At 38.5% G+C, this 27,283-nt stretch overlaps 1 protein-coding gene and 1 long non-coding RNA gene across 3 annotated transcripts in view; one reads left to right on the plus strand and one right to left on the minus strand.

The window, feature by feature from the left end:
- The window catches only part of NR5A2 (nuclear receptor subfamily 5 group A member 2), an 88,404-nt gene that overhangs the window by 25,716 nt on the left and 35,405 nt on the right, over window positions 1-27,283 (plus strand). For both annotated transcript variants that reach the window (XM_008630216.2, XM_017729725.1), the window contains one exon: window positions 23,938-24,057. In XM_008630216.2, coding sequence (XP_008628438.1) covers window positions 23,938-24,057 — 120 coding nt within the window. The remainder of the gene's footprint in view (window positions 1-23,937; window positions 24,058-27,283) is intronic.
- Window positions 12,476-17,250, minus strand: LOC108445563. The gene is made up of 3 exons (XR_001860462.1): window positions 16,733-17,250; window positions 16,178-16,322; window positions 12,476-15,917 (listed from the first exon to the last, which is right to left on the minus strand). It is a non-coding gene; the product is annotated as an uncharacterized LOC108445563 (long non-coding RNA).

Genomic DNA, 27,283 nt, shown 5'->3' on the forward strand with positions numbered 1-27,283 from the left:
GGCTGAGTGCCCTTCGCCAGCCCAGCCAGGGCTCCTGTGTGTCACAGGGACAGGGAACGGGCGCCGATCGGGAGCCGCGGGTGCCAGGGGCTCTCCGCAGAGCTGCCGCCCTTACCTCCGCCTGACCGCGTCCGACTGCGGGGCAGCATCCAGGGAAGGAGAAGCCTTTCTGCTGAAAGCTAAACCACCGGTTTTGCTCTAACATTTCCCCAAATCCAGCTGCTTTCAATACAGTTGAAAGGCATGCATCAAAGTTTTCCTTCAAATGTTCTTTATTTGCTATTTTGAAATAGGGACTGGAATTTGTTGCTACTGGCATTACTACAGGCACATTTTCAGTGCCACTGCAAGAACCAAAAGGGCAGATTTAAGAAGGAATGAAGGAAAACTAAGAAAGTGACAAAACACGGTGCAGGTGGGAAAGTGAAGATGTAATTTTATGTAGACGTTCTCAGTGTCTTTTCTCCATTTCTGTAACCTGTGGAAGTTGAGTTATAGCTGGTTAGGAAAACATCAAGGTAGTCTGGGGAAAAAAATATTTAACACTGTGTCTTGGAAACATCCCACTCATTAAAGCAACCATTACTGACAAAAAAAAGGATAAATTAGTAAAATAAAATACCAAGTAACCATACTGCAGTGAAAAAAGAAATTTCATTTTGTTTGATTCTGGAGCTTTCTGTCATACTCATCACTTGGAGAAGGAAAGAAACTAAAATCTGTTTTCAGAAATTCAGAAATAGAAAAACACTTTTTACATCTAAATACAGCTCTTGCATTTGTTGAAAGAAAAGTTACTTTGATATTTGTTGCTAAATAAAATCTTGGATCAAGTAAAATTAATTTTAAAAATTAGTTAAGGCAACAATAAACACAGGAAATATACATGAATAAAGTGTTCTAAAAGTCATGCAACTCTTTTAAGACTATAAATATCACCTAAGCAAGGCCACTATAATTAGCAAAGGGTGAACAAAAGAAGACATCCAGAAATAGATGGGGAGGGGGGAGGCTGGGAGGGTGAAATGTCTTGGTTAACCTTATTTGAGTGTTCTTTCCATAGCATAGGAAATGGTTCCAGCTAGCTCATGAGTTCTGTTGGTATTAACTGATTTTAAAAGGACATTTCCATGTTGTCTCTATGCCAAGGAAATTCTTTTACTGGCGTGTTCGCTGAGTACAGGAAACATCACCCTGACTAAGTGACACTGAATGTGACAAAGAATTGTATCTTTATTCTGGTGTTACAGTTAACACCATCTCTTTTTTTCATCTGGATACCTTCTGGTATTTATTGGGGAATACTTACTGCGGTCTCTCGGTTTGTCCTGAGTAATGTGCAGACTGGTGGTGCTGAGTCATAATCCCTCTCCACTCAAGAAGCAGCTTTCTGCATCCCTTAGGCAACTGATTAGTCTCAGGGATGATCCAGCACTTCAGGAGAGGCAGAGACAGGGCTGTCTAGTCATGCTAATCTGCTTCTTCCCTCTTCAAGGTATGGGCAGAAAAGACTAACAGTGATGGGAACCTTCCTCAGCCCCACACTATGGCCAGAATTCGCTGCACAAGGAAATAAATATGTACCTATAACAGTTTGCTCTCCTAAATAGAGAGCTGAACAAATCAGTCTTGTATATAGTATTTTTCAGGGTAAGTTAGGCTGTGCTTACGGACCCAGTCTTGTACTGCGTCAGGAAAAGCTTTACTGTAACCAGTGAGAATTTTGTCCAAATAAGAAGTTAAGATCTTGCATACTGTATTTCTATTTTCACTCATAGCATTTGCCATTTTTCTGTTTTCTTCTGTAAAGCGGCCTGTCAAGCATTTAAGTTTCATTTGCTACATATTACTTCTAAATGCCCTGTTTGTTATCTATTTTCTCTTCTTTTCCTTTCTCGTTCTTGGGAATTGTGCTAGTGCCACGGCCACTACATAAGCAGCAGTAACTGCAATTATTTGTGACCTTTTCCTCCAATCGGTCGGTGGTTTCAGTGACAAGCCCTCGAAATCTTCGTGCATGTTTTTTGGAAAAGTTGGAGATATTTTAGAAAAAGGTTCATGGTGTGGGTCATACAGGCCAGCAGTCATCATATCAGTATTTTTGGAGCTCAGTAAAAACCCCAATAAAACCACAAAGATATTTAATCCTAAGTATTATCTTTCCTTCAGGTAACAGCAAAAACATGTAGAAAGAATAACAGGTGACAGTTGCCTAAGTTTCTGTTTCTGCTCCCATTTGCCTGTGCAGTGGTTTTAGGGCATAACAACCCTGTCCCTAGAATTGTGGGAGATGGCAGGGATGTAGTAGACTGGCTGCTGGGAGACATGAGACTAAATTAGGTGGTGGTGTGAACCATCTGGTGTGCAACTGGAAGCCAACAGTAATGTGTAGCTCATACCCAGGTCACTATAGCATCAAATAGTTTCAGTTTCTTTTTCAACAACTCCACAGTCACTGATGTACCTTCTATCTACATATGGAGAGAAGAAAGAGCAGGAGATCGAAAGCAAGCTGCTCACAAACAAATACTACTGGAGTATTGTTTGGATTAGTACATATCATACTCATGAAAAACAAGAACAGGTAATTTTCTGCATCTGCGGCCGAGACCTAGATTGTCCTAACACGATTTGGAATATTTGCCATATTGCTAAGATTCTACCTAGACTTTCAAGTCTTTGAGAAATCCAAAATTGCTGTAAGGAATAGCACTGCCTTTCTGATGCAGGACTTGGAAAATAATGGTCCTTGTTTATATTACAGTGAATAAACAACAAGAATATTAACAACAGCAACAATAGTAGTAACTTTAGACAGAAACACATGGCAATTGGTTTACACTGGTTTGGACCCATCATTCACAACAGAGGTTCTCATTTGGCAAGTGTGGTCAAGGACAATGCTGTCTCCTGACTAGGAATGAACTTTCAGGGAGAGTGTTCCCAGTAGGAAGGGTTAGACCTCAAAGCAAGTATTTACATGAGTAGCTCATTTGGTAACGTTGAACCACATTTATTTTTAATTTGCATGCCTCTCCTTTAAGTCATACCCTTCTCTTCTTGACTTCAATGGGAGCTCCACATGTTTTGCCTTTGATTCTGCTGCATGCTGGCAACTGTAATTAGTGTTAACAGGAGTTCAGTGGAGTTTCTTGCTCTCCTTCTTTCTCTGTAAAAGAGTTTACAGACCAGGAGTTGGAGCTTTATCAAACTGGTACATGGTGCCTATCAAAAATGTATCTTCATTTCTTCTTTTTCCCAGCCAAAGTGAAACTTAACATTTTTCTAACAATGGTGGCATAACTATGAGGGAAAAAAAAAGACATTTATCATTCTAACAAGCTCCCCTTAGTTTTGAAAAAATTGCTTAGTATTGTCTTTGATTTTTTTAACAGTAGTAATTTCAGCTAGTTAACACAGCCTTACTGTCTAAGTGGCTATCATAGTAACTTGGTGCAGTAAATATGAGTTAGCTCAATTCTCTAGGGCTAGAGCCTGCAACTCAAACTGAACCTCAGTCTGCTCTGCCTTATAGACACTGCTTTGATTTTCAGAGATATTTTCTATATGGACACAATGCTACATTTTGAGCAAGACTGGGAGAATCCGGTCATTTTTTGCAATGCTGCTGGTTTTGTTAAGAATAAACACTTCCCACCACCCCCTCATCATCAAACATCACATCTTGAAAACAGAAATACTGTTCCATTTTGAGATTTTAATCTCAGACTTTCATACCCATGTGTATGGACAGACACTTTTCTCCTTCATAAGAACTGTCGCATGTGGCTTTCTGTGCTCACGTAATCCTCCTTCCAATATTTCAAAAGACACAGAACTTCCCAGCATGATGATAAAGTTTTCCTGTGTTCCAATAATAAAAGTTGAATGTACCAGTAATTTCCAGTTCCTCTGTGGTTGGGCAGCCTGTGAAGACTAAATCAGAAGTAGCCAACCTGCAGTATCAGTGTGGGAGTCGGAAACAGATGTTCACTGGACAATACAATTTGTTGTCACTGTCGATACTATATGGCACTTTTCCCAACAGAAATTGTCTGTAGCTGGAAAGGAATGTAAGGAATGATTCATGCCCCAAATTATTATTATTTGTTAAATTACTGTTAATGTTACATACTCCTTGCTTTATTTTGTTTTAAATGCCAGGGAGGCACATGCACTCAAAAATACTATTAACTGGGCTTGTTGCATCTGTGTATTATGTCAACCAATTAATTTAAGGCTTTTTTCCTCAAGACAAGACATTCTGCTATATTATAACCTAGAGTCAAATTCTCTTCTTTAGGATCAGGGTAATTTAACCTTCAATTTTATAAAATATTTGCTCAGTAGCTATTTACACAAAAATCACATGGCAGGAGGTAACTGAGACAAATTATTTCATGCGCATCAGAGTGTGTATCCATGAAAATTAAAATTTATTATATACATATAATAGTATTTTTATACGTATAATAACATTTTAAAGTAGTTTATGTCTTGGAAATTCTAATAGGCCATTCGGGCATTCAAAACTGATCAAACACTCAAATGAGCAAAACCCTCTATTAGCATATGATGGTAGCATATGATGCCTAGCCTTGATTTCCAGATTTCATTAATATTACAAAAGGAGATGCACTAGATCATGCTTACTGTAAAAGGCAATGGATTGGGTTAGGTGCTTTTTAAATTAAATACTAATTTTTTCAGGGATACATCAAATATATTTTAAAAAATGCAGAAAGCCTAAGTGAAACCCAGCCTAAATACAAATTAATGTATGCAGTAGGAGTGTAAAAGAGCTAAAGATCTGACTGCCAGAAAACTTGGTTATAACACCTATATTTTACATGAAGAAGTAACACCAGGTCTCTTCAAAAATGAAGACATCTGGGATTTGACTTGGAGTTCAGTGAAACTGGTGACAAAAATGACCCATAATTGCTGACTCTTGTATCTCTGACAGACTTTCTTTCGAGATGTTAAAAAGAGGAAAAATGTGTGTTTAATCATATGGCCCAAAAAAGAGCAAAATATTTTAGCACTATAAAATCAAACAGCTTTCTTACTTTTACAAATGCATGTGGTAACACTTCACAGTAATCTTTTTGTAATATTAATTTTGCATTTACTGTGTTTACTGTTGCAGCATTCTGCAACAGAGTGGTTTACTGCTGCACGTCAGGTTTTAGTCAATGGGAAACATGAAATGATTTTCAGCTGTGCATTTCTTTGTAACTGCTACATGATTTAGCCTCAAGACCCATCCATTGTCCAACTTTTTTTATGCTTTTAGATTTAGTGAATTTAGATATATTTCAATAGTGGAACACAAGGTGATTTTGAGTAAGAGCCTGAATGCTGCAAAATTTTCCAAGTCGGCATGAGATGAAGCAGGATGAAATAGCTGATAAGGTAACATTTAGCACACTTGTAATCAATGTGCTGAATTTCTCTGTGTGTGTCTGTGTAAGTGTATTTTTATATACATTCATGGGTCAAACTGAGTTTTTCATCAACTAGATGTTGGAAGTGACAAAGTGATTTAGGATTAGAATGGGATTTAGGCTGATCTAGCTACAGTTGTATTTCTCATTTCATCATCATGCCAGGGATACTGTGACAGTTGAGGGTTTTCTTTAATTTATGAAATAGACAAAATTAAATGTCCATACCAGACATACCATTAGGTTACAGGGAGTGAAAGAGAAACACACAGGCATTAGGCCTTATTCTTTTGTCTGCACCCAGCAGAGAGTCCTGAATGTACAAAACAGCTGGGAAACTTCCTATGTGGCACACAGCTTGAAAAATGAATTCAAGATTTTTTTAAAAAAATCAATCTGCTTTGGTTTATTTCAAATGACTGTTACTCTGTTTCTGATTCTCTACTCTCATTTTTACTATTGTGGCAGTTGAATCCCAATAAATGTTTTAGACTTTGAAGACTTCTCACTGCAATGCTAGAGACTTCATGTGCTCATACAAAGTTTTAGTACTACCTATAATTTCAAAAATTACTTGATTAAAATAGACCCAATTTGCAAAAGTGACTAATCCACCATTTTCAATCATGCTGCTTTTTATGTGTTAATTTTTACCTACTGAATGACACTTTGCTGTCTCTCCTTGTCAATTTAATTATCCTTTTTGAAAAAGAGGGGCTTCAGAAGGAGAAAAATATTGATGTTCAGGTTACAGGAAAGATTTCCAAAGAGACAAGAGAAAAAGAGTTTACTGAAATTAGCAGGAGTACGTCTTGCCTGCTAGTGAGCGGAGCGAGCAGCATTGGGAAGAGAGGAATCCCTTGGCCGCCGCATAGTGCGGCTGTGTACACCAGAGTTACTTAGAGTGCTCTGAATCTCATCTTTTGATCTCGGGCGATATTTTTCTCTGTTATGTCACAGAGGTCACCTGGCTCATGTGTGACAAACTGCCTGCATAAGTCACAGTGCCAGTGGCAGAGATTTGTAACCATGTCCCTGGTCCATTGCCTTTGAATTATTTCGCAGGCCCTCTGCTTTACATTTACACTCTGTCGGAAGATGAACAGGGGAAGGGAGTAAAATCAAGGGCAGGGTCTCATCCTGAAGGACAAGGGGAAACAGGTGGAAGGTTAATGGCCCTGGAGCGTATCCACAAGCCTCTCAGGCTTGATATATGGGCCTCAGGCCTAAAACGGGCATTGGCTTTCAAAGATATATTATTTCATTTGAGGAGAGACATTCTGGAGTTCCTGCATTTGTCTGCTGATAGATGATCCTCTGTCCACAATTGGTTATGGCGTGTGAGTTTTCCTTGGGCCTGCTCCCGTACATAAAAATTTTGCTGAGCTCTCCAACCTTTCGCATGCCTGTGAGAATGGGACGTGTGCGGGCCTTTTGGCAGGCGGCTGGATTTTTGTTGCTGCTATTTTCGTAGTTCCTTTTGAAGCACCAGGCAAGTGGGGGATGAAAGGCACTTCTGTTCATTCATACACGGCTGGGCAGGGGCAGCCTGGAGGGGACAAAAATGGGGCAGAAGAAGATGTCAGGGACCCATTATGCACTCATGTGTCTGCAGCCCAGGCAGAAGTCACTCCTGCTGACCCCATATTTTATGCTGGCACATGCCCTCAGAAAGATAAAAATGGGAAAATAATTTGCATAATTTTAATGACCTCCATTGGTTTATTGTATTACAGTTCTGTTAGGGTTTTTGCATGTGCGTCAGCTTATGGGGAAAAAAATTAAGATAGTAACTCCATATCTTGAAATTTGTGTGTCCTTCTCTGGAACATTTACCTCAGGCACCTCATGAAAATGTGACGCTACTGCCCACATCTCAGCAAAGCACCAGAGGCCCCAGAGGCAGTTCTGCTCAGTGCGACAGGACTGCGCTGCGGGCAGGGCACGGTGCTGGCAGGACCTGGCCCTGCCCCATCTCTTGTGACCAGCTCAAAGGGGCACCTTGGCATGCACGGAGGAGCCTGGTGGCAAAGGCCTTGGTTCAGAGAGGGAGCAAGTCCCAGATTCATTGCCATGATGCATTCCCATGGCATCTTCTGTCATTGCACAACTGTCATAAATTGTGGGAAAATCTGTTTAAAAGCCAAAGTGTTTAACAAAAAACCCCAAAATCTTAACACATATTTTTGTTTAATGTAGCCTACATAACAGCTTGTCAAATTCTCTTGATTTTTACCTGATTGTAGTTACTGTTACAGGATTGTGTTTCTAAGACATATTACTCCAGGACAGCATGATTTAAGGAAAGTGGGATGTATATTTTTACTATATAAAATTTATTAATTTAGATTTGTTTTTATAACAAATAACTTCTGTTTCGGTGGATAGATTTTGCTTGAAAGAATTTGCATTAATTATACTTTAATATCTCCTAGTTCTACCTTTTTTATGTTTCCTATGCTACTAAAAAAGCAAAGTAAGTGCAGGATATATGTCATAAGTTTCAGTGCAGTTTGTTTGCTTTGTTTTTGCAACAGTAACACAGTACTGATATAAGCTGTAAAAGCATTATATTGGTACCATGTTGTTGAGTAATTAGGTTCTTCTTTTGCTGTCACTGAACTCAGTTGCCAAACTCTCAGCACTCCAGTATGAGCAAGATTGGGCTCATTCTGCATTTCAGTCAGTTCCTGTAAGAAAATGTGCTGGTACAGTGCAATTATTCTTTCTTCCTTCAGTGTTCTGCAGAGTTTAAGTTAGACAAGTGAGCTAAAAACTTGAGAGATATTTAGTGTCTCCTGCAGCCATAGGAAGGAAATCTGAGGACTTGTTAAAAGGAAAGATTTAGAAGCAGAAATTCTACAGAGAGAACTGAACAGAGTGTTAGCAGGCAGGAGGATCTGCTTTTCCACTTGTTGCTTTGATAACGGATAAAAGGCTGTCATGAACTGCAGGCTACCAGCTGGGAGTAGATAGAGTAATCCCAGCAGAGTGCTGGCCCCAAACTACACAGGCATTCTTTTAAATCTTCAACACTTGTAGGAAAGTTGTTTTTCCCCTACCATTGTCATCATTATTCATGATGATGTTTTCCACCCCAGTTGAAAATGTTGGTCTAGTAAATCTACCTTACAATACTTTTCTGTTGAAATATAAGCAAATATAAGCAAATATTATGTAGTCAAAGATATTTCAGCTATTTCATTCGACTGCCTGAAGATTACCAAAATAAATTCCAGAGAACTGGATCCAGATCTGCTGTAAGAAATCTCTGTCATTTGATTGTAAAGTTATATTGTGCCCAACGTGCAGATAATCATAGGAACAATGTGTAAGCTATGTCTTCCTTGTAATCAAGACTCATGATAAATTAAATCCAGAGGCTGTGATACTTGTAAGAGAATAGCAACAGAATGTCATTTGTTAGAAGAGGAGTCCAAGTGACCCCTGCACAGTACAAACACAGGCAAACACAGTGACAGACAGAGCCTGGCAGACCCGTGAGTGCGTAGCCGTAGTGATGTGCATTGTGCCACCAAGGTCATGTTACCAACATGCTTAGACACGTGCAGGGCTGGGCCAGGAGCATTTGTTAGCATGTTACAGATGTTTGACAAGATGGGGTGTTTCAACCCGCGTTATTGCAGAGAAAAACCAAAAATATTTAAGCCCTGGTTGTCATTCTATACTCCTCATTTTAATGATATATGTAGGGGTCTAGCTTACTTTGTATTCTTATGTGTAATTACCCATATAAAAAAACACCACTCATTAGTGTTCTGTTCCACTGACTTAATTATACTCCTTAATTAAATCTTGACTAACTGGGGGTCACTGCAGTGTCAGTGGGATTTGTCACTGTTTGTCAGCAGGTGTCTGGTCACATCTATTTCTGGTTTCCCTGTTGCTGTATGCTGTTTAAGTGCATGGTCTTTTCTAATGCAAAGGACAATTATGCATTACTTTGTTGTGGTTTTTGCCTTAAAGAAACCTAAGTGAATCCGTTCTATAATGCAAGCACTCTCCCAGTCTTTGCATACAGGAAGTGGGCAATGTAGCAAGTATAAACGTTGTCAAAACACAGTTCATTACCTCACTTGTGCTCATTTTCAAAGGCTTATTCTTCCTGCACTCAAAAGACACGGTCTTATTAATTTATCAGATAATCTTGTGTTCAACAGGCATAAAAATGTATTGCAAATATCAATCCAGAGATACTACTCCTTTTCCCTATCTCCTAAACATGAAATGAATTTGAAACATGACCAGCAAGAACGAGCTAAATCAATATTACATGCATACCAAATACTACATGGCATGTGCTGGTATTGCTGTGCTGCTCAGAGTAAGAAGACCTAGGCTCCCGATTCACTGTTCCCTGAATAATTCAGTGGGAGTTCTGCATGTGCAATAAGGGCATAATAGTGCCATTTCTGTCTGTTTCAAATTTGCATGTTTTGGGTTTGTTATTTTAGAAAGTTACTTAGGGGAAATATAATTCCCATGTTTACGCATATAATAGGCACCTAATGTTCATCTGAATAATTGATTAGTCAAGTCAGGCTTTCATAATTAGCTATTGGCTTTCCAGTATAAGCCCACAAAACACTTGTCAATCGACAGACATTTTTAATTTATTTATATATATGTTACCAAAAGAGCTGCAGTAGTTACCTAGAAAGCATTTATTATTTATTCTGTCAAGGCTGAGGAAGCATTCAGATTCTAGACATGTATTTTGAATCTATTGTAACTTTCCCAGAAGATTACTTTTTTGTTCTGAAAGTTTTCAGCAATGTTCTCTGCCTATAAGCTCTTGCTTACAGTAGAAATTTGAGTGCTTTTTTTTTAAATCCATCCCTGTGTTACAAAGAAGTTAGTGACGTGTCTCACTGACTATAAAATAATGTGCATTACTTATTTGCACTCAGATACGTAACAAGCATCTAAATAGATGCCACTAGCAGATATCCCTAATGCAGCTACAGATTCTGTGACCAGACAGATGCATCTGTTGATAGCACATGTGTGAGAGTGATACTGTAATTATGAGTTGTGGAGCTGTAGAGTAAATTGCAGAATCATAAGATAAATTATATTTCTCATGAACTTCATGACCTTGTTTGAACTCTACCACTATTCCAGTTCTGCTTCCTCGTATTTCTAAGCAGTTTTCAAGTGGTTGTTTTTAAAGAGAAAAGACATCCACCTTACTCCAGAAGTACATTTTGAGCCCACTGGTATGACATTCATAAACCAAAACATTTGATTGTGAAATCCAGACTGAAAATTGTTATTTTCTTACCAGAAGTATGTTTAAAAAAATGGACTAGAAATTCTGTGGTTTATTTTATTGGGAAACAAACTTTACATTTCCATTGGGAGGCAGCATTTACTTTTAGCGCTTGTTGAGTGTGAGGCACTGAATTTTAAAAAGGTAGTATTATTATTATTTATGGAAAAGGTATTTTAGTTCTGTATATGCTCTAAGTTTACCCTTGTCCCTGTTCAGGAGAATCACCCTCATTTTAGTGAAAATATATAAGCATCAGCTTCCCATCAGTGAGGTCAAGACAAGTGCTTTCCTGAATCAAAGTCCTTCTGAGACCTGTACTGTTGGATGTGTATTAAGTTCCTGGCTTTATAAGTGGAAAGATACAAATATACTATCAGGATTTTTAACCCATTTTAGATCTAAAGCACTTCTATTATAGAATGGCTTTTTAGTTTGTTTGGAAAGGGCATGATGTAAAAACCACATTATAGTGGTAGAAAAAAAGTATGCCCATTTTGGTGGTGAGATTTATTTAACTGTGGTTCACCACTATGAATTACGTGGTCTCATAGAATTCACAGAAGTTCTTGAGCAATACTGCAGCATCTTGTGTACCACACATGTTCTGCATACTCTCAGTTTCTATTGGAAGGTAGGAAAAACACTAGAATCATTCTCTTGAAGTTTGGTAACATACCTCCAATTGAAAATACGCAAACATATTTCCAAGGGTGTCATTATAAAGTCCCTTCTCCCCAGTATATCTTGTGCTAGTATAACCTTCTGTTATCTGTTTTTATATCCTTGCAAAGTAATCAAAAATTAAATGCTAGGCTACAAAGATCACAGTATCTCTGTAGGATTCAGAACCAAGTTTGCAACTGCTGTTACAGTTTTCTATACGACATTTGTACAGTGCTAACATTTCAGTCAGTGTTATACCAATACAAGGATTTTTTACTGGGTTATCTTTCAGCATAGTAGCTTCTACCTGAAAAGTATTTATAATTTAGGCTGGTGTGCTAATTAAGGTTTTGAGCTGTGCAAGCATTGAAATGTTCCCGCTCTCACTATTAACATGCAGAGTTCTCACTGGTTTCCCTATTACCCTGAGTTCAGAAACATTTCCCAGTGGTATTGCATTGCTTGGTTCTTCCATTTAGGCTTTGAAAGAGCATTGTTTTCAGTAAGTGTTTTACAACTGGAAATAGATGTGTCTGCTAAAGAGATTCATATTTGCATCATTAGAGAGGTGATCCGATCACAAGGCGGAAGAGAGATCGTATACATAAACAATGAATTAAAATCCTGAATAGGATTGCTAGGGCTGTTTTTCTAGGTTACAGCTAAAAGAGGGACATTATGTGGGCTTTCAGATAAACTCACAGAGCTCTTATCTGTATAAACCTGATAGATCTGCCATTATTCTCAGTGACTAACAGAGGTTATATCATTCAGTTTCATTAAAAATGCATTAATCCTTTTTTAGTAACCTTTTCCTAATTCATTGATTCAATTATACAATGAACAATAAAAATGTTCAGTATAATAAAAATACAGTATTAAAAGTGTGTTGTATACATAAATGTTTCATTGCAGAGAAATTATTCAGAGTTTAAAAATATTAACAATATTATTATCATGCTCTGAGACAACAAAGTGTACATTTTTCAGCATCTCTGAAATTATATATGAAAAGAATGAGTCTTTAAAATTAGATGCCTGAAATGGTTGCTTATAGTATTACATGTGGTCACTTCATGTACAGACTTCCTGTACAGCTGGGGACATTTACCAGCACAGGTTGATTGAGGGACAGCAGAGGATTATAAAATGTACACACGCATTGCTCGTAAATTCTGTGAACCAGGCTCCTCTGATCAGATCAATTCTCCCCAAAGTCACTGGCCTCTGGCCTAACTGAAAACAGACTGACTCCCAGGGTTGGACCTTGAGTTATTGCAAGTATTGGGAACATTTTGCTTGGTGAAGGAACACTCTTGGCAGTGCATGGCAGCACTCTGAGCAACTTCCACAGCAGTGGCAGCTCCTGCCATCCCTCTTACACCAGCTAAATAATTCAGACCACCAGGACTGCAGTACAGCTCTCAGTCTGGCAGTTCAGCCAAGACTTTAAGTGATTTTGACACAGCTAGTACTTCTTATCATTTTGTATTTGGTTTCATTTATTAATTTCTGTGGCAGGAGAGCACACTCTCAATGGCTGCATTAAACTGTTCTCTCAAATGCCAACAGCCCGGCACGGCTGAGCAGGTGCCTGTGTGAGACAGTCGATGCTGTCGGCTGCTGTGAAAAGCTGGCGTGATTTCTGCAAGCATTCCAAGACTAGAGGAGCAGAAAGCACTTCATATTTTCATTAGTCATCTCTTTACAGATTTACTTTTAATTCTTTCAGCAAAGCAGATTATTAAAAGCAATGACCTGAGGTCTTCATTCAGATCTCAGACTTGCAATCCTGTATAATGTGCGCCGCAGGGCAGAGGTCACACTGACGAGTCTGTTAATGTAGTCACTCTGGGATAAGATCAATCTCCATACTTCACCATATTGATCTAATAGCTCATTGGCACTTCCCTCTTTGAATTGATTAGCTCATGTGTGAAAAGAGATTGATGGGTTTGTGACCCTGAGGAGTCTGTCAGGGGCACATCCATGGTAGGGGAAGTGCATGTTTTCACTGCTTCATTTGGGTGGCTCATTATCTGGGCGCCTCACGGGGAATAAGGGTCATAACATTGTTTTATGAATTATTTACAACAAAATATCATGTTTTTCCTTCATTTGATGCTCTGCCTGTACTGAATCCATTCTCAACAGAGCTGAAAAAAATACACATAAATGGCCAAATGTACCAAATATTTGTGTAAAGGGAGCCATGACATATAAGTGACCTTAAAAAGCAATTTTACTAATATAAGGTAATCATAATAGATATGAGGGTAGGAATAGACTTCATGGGTCACCTAGTCCATTCCCCTTATGCAATGACAGAATATTGATGGTATCTAGAAATGAATTACATTTTAATTGCATATTCTGGATAAGTACTTACAGAGTGAATCTAGTTCAGACATCTCAGAGAACTTCATATGCACATTGCACTGTAGAAAGAGGCAATTTGCATGCAACATGTGAGCTAAAAACTAAACTATGCACATTCTTCATTTGCTAAAAGTAACCAAAAAAACCCCCACATTCAACTCCATTTATCATATAGTCATATATTTGCAAAATGCATATATTTGATACAGTATATTAGATTTTGGTGTAGTGCATGTTCATGCAAGAGGAAATACAAAAGGAGCTGTTGGACGAGGCTGAATTTAGAAGTTGGCTTATGTTAGGATGTACTTAAAAAACGTATGCAGTATCACAGCCTTTACAGATACAAAGCCATAAAAGTAAGGACCGGCTCCTTGAAGCCTTTTGTCGAAACCCAGGCATTTTTGTATTTCTGTCTGCATATGAGTTGTAGAATCAGTCTCGAAGACATTCATAATGTAAGAATTTATTGTACACCATCCAAGCTCAGGATACTGTATAATGCCTTAACTATTGCTATTGGTATTCCATGGTTACATAGGATGTCAGGTTATATGATTATGCCACAGTTCAAAAATTACTGAGCAAAATATTCTTGGGCTATTGTTAAGCTGATGGTTATATTTATGTAAGGAGACAGTAAGTTTCACTAAAAAATATCTTGTTGTATTATTTAACTGAACATTCTGGGTTTATTTTGCAGGCTGGCAGTTTAGATTGAAAGACTGATAATTTTATTTACAGAGAAGTGTCCATGTATGCTCCATGCAGTCAAGCAACCCTTTTCTGCTGTTTGATTTATGGTAACATAAACAGATACTGCCTAAAGACAGTAACAGCAGTCCCTTCCCTAAAGACCTTACACTCTAAAAGAAACAGACCCTCAGGCAGATTAGCCAAAGAGAGAATTCAATCCATTACCTGTCAGTGACATGATGCTGAATATTTGTATAATCTTGCATCCATTTATACTTTTAAATCATTCAAGCTCTTCTATGTACCAGGAAAATTGCCTTGATAGAGACTTAAGTAGCCATACTTTAAAAAGTTCTAATACAACTCAGAAAAACTTATTAGAGGCAGAGACATCATGCACTCTACTTTGGTAAAACTGGGATAAATCTGGGATTAAACAACAAAACTTCTTACATTTGGGTGTTACAGTAATCTTTTAGTCATGTCAAATCTTCAATAATAAAATTCATATTAAACCTAATTACAAATCAAAGTAACTGGTACTTAGACCTAGATTAATAGTAGATTGCCAGACACCTGAACATAAGCAATGCAAAAAATTATTTTTGAAGAAAATGTTGCCATTTTATTGCAAGCTCTTGCCCATTGACTAAGCCTCTCCCAGTCTGATTGAAACTTAGCTCCTGCAGTTGTGGTGTGTGGTGCACTCATGGGTGAACGGGAAGTAATTAGAGAAGCCTGATTTTGTTGTTCATCATCCCTGCTGTCATTCACAAATGAGCTAAGAAAAACCCAATAAATTAGATGCACATACTCTCTCCATTTTTCCTAAACACACAGCTAATCTTCTATTGCATGCAGACATGTAGGAACCCAGTTTAGAGACTCACAATTTGGATACCTGTGCCCAGCTGTGACAGAAGAGAAAATCAGAGGCTGACTGATTTGTGTCACAGTGCACGGTCATTTTTGCCTGTAATGTTCCTACTGATTCTGTGTTCAGTACTGCAAAAGTTCCTCTCATCAACATACCAAACAACCCAAATAAAACCAGTATCTTCAAAGATTTTTTAAAAAATTAATATTAATCCTAATTGCAGTGCTAATGACAATATGGGACCTGGGCAGAGTTGTGACAATCTTATTTTAGTGATACTTCAGAGATTTCCAAATTAGACTACAGGAAACAGGAAGGAGGAATAAATGAAACAAAGCCAAATGAAAGGATGAATGGAAAAAAACATTTTAATACACACTTGCCTGTTCCTTAAACATTCATTCAATCAGGACTTCCTGTGATTTTTAATAGCATGGCTCTTCTTCTCTTTCACACTTGGCTCTGTTGGGAAAGGAGGTAATTTTTTTGAAGACGATGTTCCTAGTTGAAAGGATTTAGCTAGATGGTAGTAGCTGCATGCTGAGAGCCTCCTGCAATGCTTTTAAGATAAAAAGAGAAGTAGTAAGTGTTTGGGATCATTCCCATGTACCTTGTTGGATCATGCATCACTACATCTCCACAACCTTCTTGTACGACTTCAGCTTCCTTTGGTGGTGTTTTTAAGCAATTTTTTCTATCAAGTCAGATGGATACTGGTTTAATACATGACAACCCCCATTCATAAGGCTGATTTTTCTTTCATTTTCTCTGTTAGCATTGGGTCTTCTTTCTCATTTAATCTCTGCCCCAGTGACTTACTATTACGGCTGCAGCCCTTAGGATGTAAGACAACATTTCTGTATTTTTTCTTCATCAGTATACCGTCTCCTTTCACATCTTGACTGAAGATACTGTTTCTCATGATTTCTTACTGCTTTAGCTGTGGCTTTTTCTGGCTGTTCTACTACAAATCAAAGGAAAACACAGTGGAATACATTTGTATGACAAGTGCAGTGTTCCACAGTATCTCCAGCCTCTATTGCCAAAGGTGTATTACAGGTGACTCTGTGTCCAGCTCTCAGTCTGAAGACTTTAGATCCTTATGTTTCCCTGATTCAAATATGGGAAGAAAGATATACTCGCCTTTACATATTTGGACATCTGTCAAAAGTTTGAAGAGGACTATGAAAAGTAAAATATAAACCAATATATTTTAATTCATGAAAAAGATTGCAGTGCCATGCAATCAAAAGATAAAGAACATTTAAAATAAAAAACTACTGATATGCTGATAACTACAAATGGTATGAAACATTTAATGTATTAGACTCTTTGTGTTGTTAGTCAGTGTCCAACCCTGTCACTAATACTCACCTGCAAAATTGTTCTGCCCTCATTTACACTGCTCTAACGTTGAAGCAACTTTTTTTTTAGTCATGACTTCAGAAGATTATTTGCATATTCCCATCAGTGTAATTGTGAATACAGTCCCACACTGTGTACAAAAACCAACATTTGTAGGAGTCACCTGTTAAAAGAGAGTAAGATTATACTTCTCTTATGGCTTGCCCTTTTCCCATACTCCACACCCACTTAATAGCTCGATTGGAAATAAACACTAACCCTGTTAAACAGAAGAGTAACCACACAGTGTAATTTAAACGAGAGCTGATTAAATAACTCTTGTTAAAAACTCATGCAAAAAACAGTGTTCTGGGGCATGCAGCACTTGAAAGAATGGGACCCTAAGTGTGTTGAGCAATTACTCTGCTTGCCTGTTACCATATTAAAGATTGCTTTCTGAAATCAGTATGTGTCTTGTGTCACAAGGTAAAAATATTTTCCATATGATGCCTACTTGATTGAGTTTTAATAGAGTATTTATTTTGTCAAAAATAACTTTAGTTCATACTAGAACTTCATCTTTAATATTAAAAATCTACCCCATATGTTGTATTGATCTCTGTTGAGATTTGATGTTGCTGATATCAAAGAAATTTTACAAATGAGAACTAATATAGGAGGTAAAGTTTACCTGTAGACTCTTAGAATAAGTTTCAGCTAGAACAATACAGTAACTGTAAGAAAAATGAAATCATAATTTATCCAATTAATCACCAAACAGGAAAGGAATATTATATATTAGAAATCCTTTCAGATAATGCTAAAATATGTGTGACTTGGAAAAGACCACAGAGACTTTAATCACAGGCTGCTCTACAATAGACTGAGACTGCTGACTGAATATATTAAGAATAAATTCACCATCAGTACCATAAAGTTTACTGGACTCAGTCTTGGTTTCTGATTCTCCAAGGGACATCATTGTGCAGACTAAAAAGCAGATCAGACCCACAAGGCTAACAATGAATCAGGTGGGCCTAATTCTGATTTTATTGCAAGTCAAAGGACTTGTATTCACACAAGTTAACAGTTAAAAATATGGCCCAACACAATTTTGCTGTTAGTTTGTTGACATCAGAAAAAACAGGTGTATTTCCAGAGAAATTCAAGGGATCAACACAGCTCCAGTACCAACATTGCTACATAAACTACATAGCGATATCTAATCCTTTTAAAATTCTACACCCAACTATGCATAAGCTTAGGCTGTACTAACATCTGTAGAAATACTCACAGGAGTAGGATTTTGAAGGTAAATTCTATGGGTCCAGTGCTAAAGAAGGCGCCTCCTTCACTCTGTGAAACAGATGCCAAGAATAATTAATTTTCCCCTTTCCTTATCTTTCTATTCACTTTGAGAGGCAAGAAACACTGCATTGTAAGCAAAATTGGGACTAAAAAGAAATACTTCTCTTCTTTTCAGTTAAATAAAATAAAAAACACAAACCACAACTACCCAAAAAAGAACCTAAGAAAAACACATTTATAATTCATCAGAAATAATGCTGACTGTGAAATACGAAGTCATTTTCATGCAGTTTGTACAGAGATAAATGTGAGGATACGGAGAAGAAATAGGAGTGCTATGTGTCACATTTGATGCACTATATAATAGATATATAGACACAGAAAGTTTATTGTAACAGCCCTTTCATCTGATGTTTGTAGAAATGAGATTGGTCATTTACCTTCTCCTTAATAGATGGGAATACTTTCTAAATGGAGTCCAAAGATCCATAAGAGAGATCTTGTTCTTTACTAGGATCACCTTGTGCTGCCTGCCCTTACTCCTTCAGGAATCTGAGGCCCCCAGACTCACAGGCACTTTGTGTTCTGCTCCTGCAAGAAAACAGGATGAGTGTGAACTGATGCTCAAGGCTGCTTTTTATTAAAGTATTTTGACTCTCTAGAAGATCAGGACTGAACCTGGGAAATGGCTGGTCAGTGCTGCTTTGATCCCCTGTTTCCCACTGATCGCACACGGAGCTGTCCAGGGGCATGTGAGTGGAGAAGCTGTGGCAAAGCCACTGCTCTCCCTGCCTGCATTTCCTAAGCAGGAACCACTGCACACCTTTCAGAGCACGGGCACCACACATTCACCCCTCCACATTTTGGAAGAGTAAAAAAAGTGTGGGACTTTTCAAATGCTGCTTTGTGCTATGAATTCCTTGTCTATGTCCTTTAAAAAATTCCAAAGTGGTTTGATATTGCAAATACTAATGGTTTCAGAAGCGGGGAGTTAATGAAGCATTTCAGTCCTTCTCTCCTCCTCTTTCTCAGTTCCCTGTTGTTGAATAAAGGGTGAGCACGTGAACCTTTCTTTCAGCATGGCATTCAGCAGTTACCTTCCTCTATCTGGGCACTGATTCACACAAAGCATATAGGAACTTAATATCTTGGATAGAAAAACTTTCTGTTGAAATATTCTGGCTCTGACTGGTAGATTCAGAAGTTACTGAAGAAAGAGTTATGCACACATACAGAGGCACATTCCAAGTACAACTGCACTTGTGTAACAGCCTCTGTACACTCTGTAACAGAGCAGGAAAAGGCACACACTGAAATATTTCTGTATTTCTTCTCATTTTTAAATCAAGACAAATGTAAAGAGCTACCAAACTTGGACAGATTTATACTTCCTTCACGCTAGAGCTAGATGGTAACAGGACAGTCATTTAAGCAAACACAGACTTGTAAAGATCGCTCCCTGCCTTCACCTAGAAATTTTTATAAGACACAGGTTTCTAGTAAAGAGCTGGAACAATCATAGTTAATATTAAATCATTTCTTCTTGAACTTTGTAGCATTTTATTACTGAGGTTATAGGTAGTAATCACATTTTATTAGGGCATTCACTGATTCTGAAAGTTATGTGCATTCACTTCTAAAACCACATTGGCTGTTATGTGCTGCTTTTTGACAGCAACCTTGCACAGGAGGTTTCCCACTGTTAGCAGCAACCCATCTGGAGAGTCCAAATCCTTCGCTACCTATATAATGATTTGGAAACCATGCATGCATTCAGGAGTAAAAAATAGCCTCTGGAGTGCACTTGCCTTATAAAACTTTGATTTGGGGTGATTTGCATCACGATAGCATAAGAAAATGGAGTAACAACTCAAACTATATGTCTGCAATGACTTGTGAGTGATCTCCTAACTGCATTTGAAAGAAAGTTCAACCATCCCTTGAACCTGTATGCTTCAGGCTGAACAGTTCAGACAGATGTTTAATCACTTCATATTCACTAGGAAATGGCTATTCAATGGCCGTAGAATTTAAAAGTGGCACTACAAGATGAATGCTTCATGTTATTCCATATTTGCATTCCCTCTCAGAAGCATAAGTAAAAATAATTGAGCTGAATCCAGCACAGTTTTATCACATAAATTTCAATTATCATGTTTTTTAAAAATCATTAGATACCCTTTTAAATTTTTAGTAGCAGAAAAGCCCAAAGCTACAGTGGCAAGTGGATGTAAAAGAACAGGGATGAAAAAGGATTCTCCAGCTTCTGAGAAAAGGAGGTGTAAACTGGGTAAAAGGTGAGTGCATTGTTTAACTGAATGTGCAGCAATAATTATAAGGAAAATATTTAACTTAGAGCAACACAAAAAACCCATGACCCTGAAATTTTTAACAGGTAATTAATCAAGTGTCAGGCTGAAAATACCTTTTCAGAAGAAAAATTGTAATAAATCTGCAGTTGTTTGTTACAGTATGCGAAATATTTTGAAACACTTTCCTAAAAGAAAGACACAGTGTTGTTTTGATAAGATTGAGGTGAATTTCAGCAAAGCATACACATTATTCTTCATTTTACTGTTTGGCAATTTCAGTGTTGTTCTTCAGAGAAAACAAAAGTTTATAATGATTAACGTTCTGTGCTGTGGGAAGCATACACTCTACAACAATACTACTCTTGTGTCACACTAGCTTTCCTCATCTATAACATCAGCACAAATAGTTTTTCAGATGAGTAACCAGCATTTCTGAGATAAGTCCTCCCTTTAACTACAATTGATAAGGTGTGATTGTGTATTTCAGTGTCAATAGAGGCCTCAGTGAGCCTTACAAACTCCCACTGAATCCCATATCAAAAGCTCAGAGCCCAGCTGAGGGGAGGCCAGGGTTTAGCAGGCAGATGTGACACTCCCATTCCCATCTTTTTCTCCTGCCAAGAGATAGTGTGTCACCACAGTGCTCAGGGTTAGACCTTTACTCTTCAAATTGAGAATCCATTTCCTCTATTCCTGGAAATACTCTATCTGGCTTGCATTATACTGGCAAGATAAATTATGCAAACTAATAGATGCATCTAAATGTATTCTCACACATGCCTGTTTTCCAATCCTTGTTAGAGGAAAACTCAGAAAAAAATTCTTTAAAGTCACCTTATAATTCCAGCTGGCAGTGTAGGAACTCAGACACACCATCACAGAATTCTGTGTTCAAACCTGTATTCAGACACCTAACAGAATCAAGTTCATTGAGCAGATGAATACCACACCTGTGCTATTGTCAACCGCCATCCTCTGCTTCTCTAACACAAAGTACTTGCTCCTTCTCTGCCCCAGCAGCATCACTTGTAGTCACACAAACCCTTTAAGCCTGCATCTCATCCTCCTCACCTTCTTCTCCCATCACACTGCCTCCCCATTCCCTTCCTTGAAAGCCACCTCCTAAGAACTCCATTTGCTTCCCTTGTCACTTAAGAGCAGTTTTACATGTGTGATGTTTTACTCATTTCATACTTGTAACATTATTCCTCTTTCATGCCGCCCTGCCTGCTGGAAATGATCTCCTATTTCTTTTGAGTCACACACCTTTCATTACCTCCTTCCACATCTTTATTTAAAAGCCATTTCTTCAGCAACAATTTCCAGTTATGCTGTCCCCACTGGTGAGTCTTCATCTCAATGCCACTGGCCAGAGAGGACCTAAATTTAACCATCTGGGCACAGTATTCACTCACGCTTTTGCTTGAGGCTTGATAGCTGTCAAATGGGCATCTCATTTGACATCTTGGTTAGGTAAGACCTAGGTTATATTATCCTTGTGTCAGTGTTCTGTTATGGCAGGGAGCAGCTGCAGATTTGGGGAGTGTTCTTGCAGCAGGCAGGTGTTTGCCATATGATGCTTAACTTTTATTTATAAGCATTCCTAGTAGTTCAGACAATGGGAACTTTTTTCTTATTGGTGTTAAAACATTGACAGTACTCCTAAAGATCTCCACAAACAGAAAAAACCCTCAAAATTTAGCCATTAGCACAAGCTTGTGAGCTTGTTTTAATTCATTGTGTACCACAATTGCAAATGTTGTTGATTATGACTAGTCCCAGACTGGACTTAAATATCTTGGTGACAGAATGCTACCTTTTCTCCTGCTTATGCTGTTAACGGCAGAGAAGCCTGCTCTGGCTTTGGAGTCAGAAGACTGAAGTCCACAAGAGGATTTTCCTGCAAAGGACCTTCCTCTTCAGAACCAAACTTCAGTCTCTTTGCCTTCAGGATCAGTTTCAGGCACATGCAGTTTAAGGCACATAATCGTTTTGGTCAAAAGCTGATTTTCTCATTTTGACAGATAATATGCTTCTGCAACTCATTTACCAACATGCCAGGGAACCACAAAGGTGTTTGTGTTCTGGCTGCACTTACACACATCATAAACTTTACCAGCACATTCTAACATAAGAAGTGGTGTACTACTGTTTTTGTTCAATGTTTTTTTCAATCTAAGTGCTTTTCCTCATCTACATGTCTTTCAGAAGAAGGCTGGAACTGGTCATTTGTCCTACCTTTTAGTAATACACAATCCTCATTAAAGTCATGTGTCTTTCTTCCTAGTGCAAACTGGGAGGCATCTACTGCCCCACCATCTTTCTTAAAATGGCAAAAGCAGCTGGATCTAATAGTCTTCTGCAGGCAACATGGTGTTTGGGATGTGCACAGAGCTGTTTATGCTATCCATTTTATGGGCTTTCACTGGTTAAATTACAGTGAATACAGAGCAGTAGATTCTGTGAACCACTAGCAGATGTTCGCTGTGCTAGTTTTGTGAGTCTTGTAAAACAGCAGGAACAGACTATGTGCAAAACAATTTTTTGTGATTTTGCCATCTCACACTGTTCTCACAGCACTGGCTCACTAATGATAGGGTAATGCTTGGGAGGTAAGCTTTGATTGTGGAGTAGCTGCTGTTGGGATCTTCAGAAAGCCAGACCTGTAAAGTGTAGTTTGTTTTCAAAAGCCTGTGGCTGAGACAGCTGGCTTACACTGGAAATATGTAGTCATTTATAGTACATTCAAATGCTTGACCTCTTGTTCAGGTATTAGGTGTTATTACAAGGATGCTGAAGGTTTAAACTCTCTCAAAATTTGTTTTCTTCAGATGTAAGCTGTGATAGCTTTGTGTGAAACGGTAATTTGGATGACATTATAATGTTAGCATGATTTCTTTGATTTTTGTGATTTTTTCAGCATTTCTTGTTCAGAGAAGAAAATTATCAAAGAACAGTTTCACGTAAAAAGCAAGAGTAATAGAAATTGTACATTTCAAATATCTTTTTCAAATAATTAATTTGAACCTGGCCCAAGTGCATCAATGTGGTAATTTACTGTCCACTCCTGAGCCAACAAATCACTTGGTCGAAATGTCAAATACATGTGGGCAGAGGAAGAGATCTTTAATACCGAATCAGCCTTGCTCTGTATCTTGCACTTTTTAATTTGCAAGGGACCTGTCTCTGACTTGGGCCTGTTGCAGCAATAACACTTGTGAATCTGCAGATTCCTTATTATTTCCAGAAGCTGAGGTTCAAAGGTGGGGAGTATGAGAAAGTTCACATCAGCATTATTTCCTGCTCTTCTTGTTTTGGGCAAAAATGAAATCCCATTGCCATAAATACACAATTATTACTACTTTGCATAACAATGACATAGTTATGTTTTCCTGGAATCTAATCAGGAGTAAATATTCTATACATTTTACAGATAAAGGCTACAGCAGCATTCTGTTTATTCAACTGCAGACAGCAATTCTGGGGATGAAAAATTCTAGACAGCATCTCTGTCCTCCTGATGTCAGCCAGCTGTGTGAAGGAGAACTGTCTCCATAGTGAGATGTCAGACTTACCCCCAGAGTGATGTCACCAATATTTGTGTTTTCTTTACAGGTTGATGACCAAATGAAGCTGCTTCAGAACTGCTGGAGCGAACTCTTAATTCTAGATCACATTTACCGGCAAGTGGTACATGGGAAAGAAGGCTCCATCCTTCTGGTTACCGGGCAACAGGTGAGTATGTGGTCTGAGAGAAACAGTCATGTCTTGTTTCTAGAATAGTTTTCAAAATAGCAGAGTTTAACTAGGTCAGAAGCACTCCTGTGTTCTCAGAGGTCCGCCACAAATGCTGTAGGTAAAATCACTTGTGCACTCTGTTTCTAGTCTGCTGATTACAGATAAACCTAAAAAAGCAGATATAATCATAAGCACTTTGCTTTTCAAATACTTCAGTAATTGAAAAATAGCAGATGAGAAGTGTTTCTCAAGAAGTAATATTTCCTTAGGGCTAAAATGGTTTCTGACAACAACACTCTCAAACCTAATGCTTTAGGTTTAAGCAAGTATAGCTTTTCTTCCCTTCAGAATTGTGATTTACTGAAAAAAAGCCCAAGCTGGCCCAGAAATCTATAGAAGCTGCTGCTGACTACCTCAGAAATACCCTGCTTTTAGGCACATATGCACATGTAGGAGAAACTGGGCAGCTGAGACATCTAATCCCAGGAAAATGATTCTGTCCATAGGCTATAAAAGCAGGTATTGTCTCAGAAACTGTCTCAGGGTATGCACCCTGCAGTTTCTGCACAGCTATCCAGGGGTTAATTTTCTTCATGTGTCACATACAAGGATCTCCCAAAATGCAAGAGCTCTAATGTAGCAAATACTAAGAAAACTGTGAGAAAACACAAAAGAAATAGAAAGTTTTTTCTTCATGCTTTCCAAAGCACAACAAACTTGACAGTAAAACAAGAACCTTATTCCTCAGATTGATATTCTGCTTTAACAGAAAAAAAAAAAATGAGAGTATCAAAGAAAAGCAAAGTGTGCCTGTACATTATGTTTCTGACTTGAAGTGAAAACAAATGATGGCTCTTTGGTATTTAAGTCGCTGCAAACTGAAGTGCCTCAATTTATACACACATGGGAAAGAGCTCCTTTTCCTGTGCTACACCATTTGTGTCTGCATGTTGTGGAATCTGCTTACAGCTTTAGCTATAATTTTAAAGCTGCAGCCATTTCTTAAGACTAAGAACAAGTGTTCATAAGAATCAGAAGGACTCTGATTCTTCTGTTGGCATTTAGAATTAAGGGGTCTACAGTAGAAAAGAGAAATTATTGACTTGTTCAAGAAAGAATTTGGAAAACTCAAATTCTAGCTATGGAACTAACTCCTGCACTTCATGGAAAGTCACTAACCTACCTCAGATCTTGCTGTATTCCCTAATTATATTAGCAAAAGCTAGTTTAGTTGCATTACTCTTGATTTATATTGGTGCTATTGAGAAAATGACTGATTCCCTTTCCATTTCATCCTCTGCAAAAGACAAACAATTTTACTGGCTATTATTTAATTTACCACACAGGATGCTTGCTTGCTCCTGTGTTTATAAAGGTATAAGTATATTGACAGGTTTCTGTTCCTGAGAGAACTGATAAATTAGTGTCTCCTTTGTTATGTGATTAGCACTGTTTTAAAGGCACTGAGTGCCTAAGTCCCGCTGAAATCATTAGAGACATCTAACTACCCTTAAATTCTAGCCATTGTCCCCATTTTGCCATAGTAATAATTTTTACCTCATTAGCCACTTTTATCTTTTCTTGAAAATAAAAACCCCAGCTGCACATGATCTCAAGGCAAAACAGAGCGTTTCTTCACTGTTGGACAACAGGTAGCAGGATGCTTATTAAAAGTACTGCTTACAAATCAGCAGCTGGATTGGGAAGCTGTGTATTTCCAGGCAGTCTCCAACTAGGTTAAAACCTGGCTATGTTGGAATGACTGCATCCATTTTTGTCCATGCTTGTAAACTAGTTTTAACACATCCTTCTTTAAACCAAATTTTTCCTTTCCTATGCTGAAGTTTGTAACTGAAGTTGGTGCAATCACCCCCAGAGTCTCCCATCACCCTCTTTACCTTCCTCTTTGCACTTAGGCTGAGAGGAGGAGCCATATCACTACAACAGCAACAAAAACTCTACAGTCAGTCCTTTTTCCCATTTCACAATCGCTAACAGCTGCAGAACCTACATGCAGAAACAGGGAGACACTAAACCTGAATTACAGTCTCTGGCTGCTGTTTCTGAAATCTGCCCATAATGGCCCTGTTTTGTCCCGATTTCACTCAGCCCTGGCCACTGGATCCCCAGAGAAAAGCCCGATTGGCTTCCAGGAGCGGGCGCTTGCCCCCGCCATGCTGTGCATGGCACACGTCTCACAGAAAGGCTGCTGGTAGTCAAGGTGTTGCAGTGGTGCCAGTACATGACTTGTATGCAATTTCTCCATCAAAAGCATTTACTTTAAAACAGCATCTATTTAAATGATTTTCATGGATAAAAATCATTCCTTGAAGAACATTTTTTACTTAGATGGACAAGGCTGGGTGAGCTAAGCAGAAGTTTTAAAATATCTAGAATTGCCAGAGCCACAAATCTTAAAATCACAGCATAATCCAAGCTGGAAGGAATTTTAAGGAGTCACCAGTCCAACCCTCTGCTCAAAGCAGGTTTCTCAGGGCTTTGTCCAGTTGGGCTTTGAAAAAATCCAAGGACGGAAACTGCTAAACATCTGTGCACAGCCAGTACCACTGCCTGACAAGTTCTATGGGGAGAAAGTTCTTCCTTAGTTCTCCTATGAACCCTTCATATTTTTTTCCAACTTACACCCCATGCTCATCACTCTCCTCCTCCTTGAGCCCTGATGCAACGCACAGAGCCCAGGAGATCTTGTTAGGAAAGACTGAGGCAAAGGTGGCACTGAGAACCTCAGCCTGGTCTGTGCTTGCTGCCACAAAATCACCATCTGAACCCAGCAGCATTCCCATTCCCACATTTTCCTGGTTTATTCCAGACTAGCAATTCGACATCCCTTGCAAGTTTCAACCACAGCTGAAAGCTTTTTTAACATTATCACTCCATGCCAGTGGACATGGACATGGATCGTACTTCCACATTACTTGTCCTGAGCCATTCCTGGCTTCAGCTGCTGTATGCTGCCTTTTCACATCCTTGCTCAGCAGTGATTTACTTTTTCAGATGAGTTGATCCAATACAACTGTCTCTCTCCCTAAGTGTCAAGATGGACCTACTTGGAAGCATTGACTCAGACTGTTGCATTCTTAGACACAACATCTGTTCAAATGTATTTATGAAAGGACTGTGTCTGTATCCTCTGTAAAAACTCTAAAATAATTCTGGGAAGCCACACTTCCAGACCTGAGCATTATGAGTCTTTGCTACTGCA

The sequence above is a fragment of the Corvus brachyrhynchos genome, unplaced genomic scaffold (genome assembly GCF_000691975.1).
Source record: "Corvus brachyrhynchos isolate BGI_N302 unplaced genomic scaffold, ASM69197v1 scaffold101, whole genome shotgun sequence".
Lineage (NCBI taxonomy): Eukaryota > Metazoa > Chordata > Aves > Passeriformes > Corvidae > Corvus > Corvus brachyrhynchos.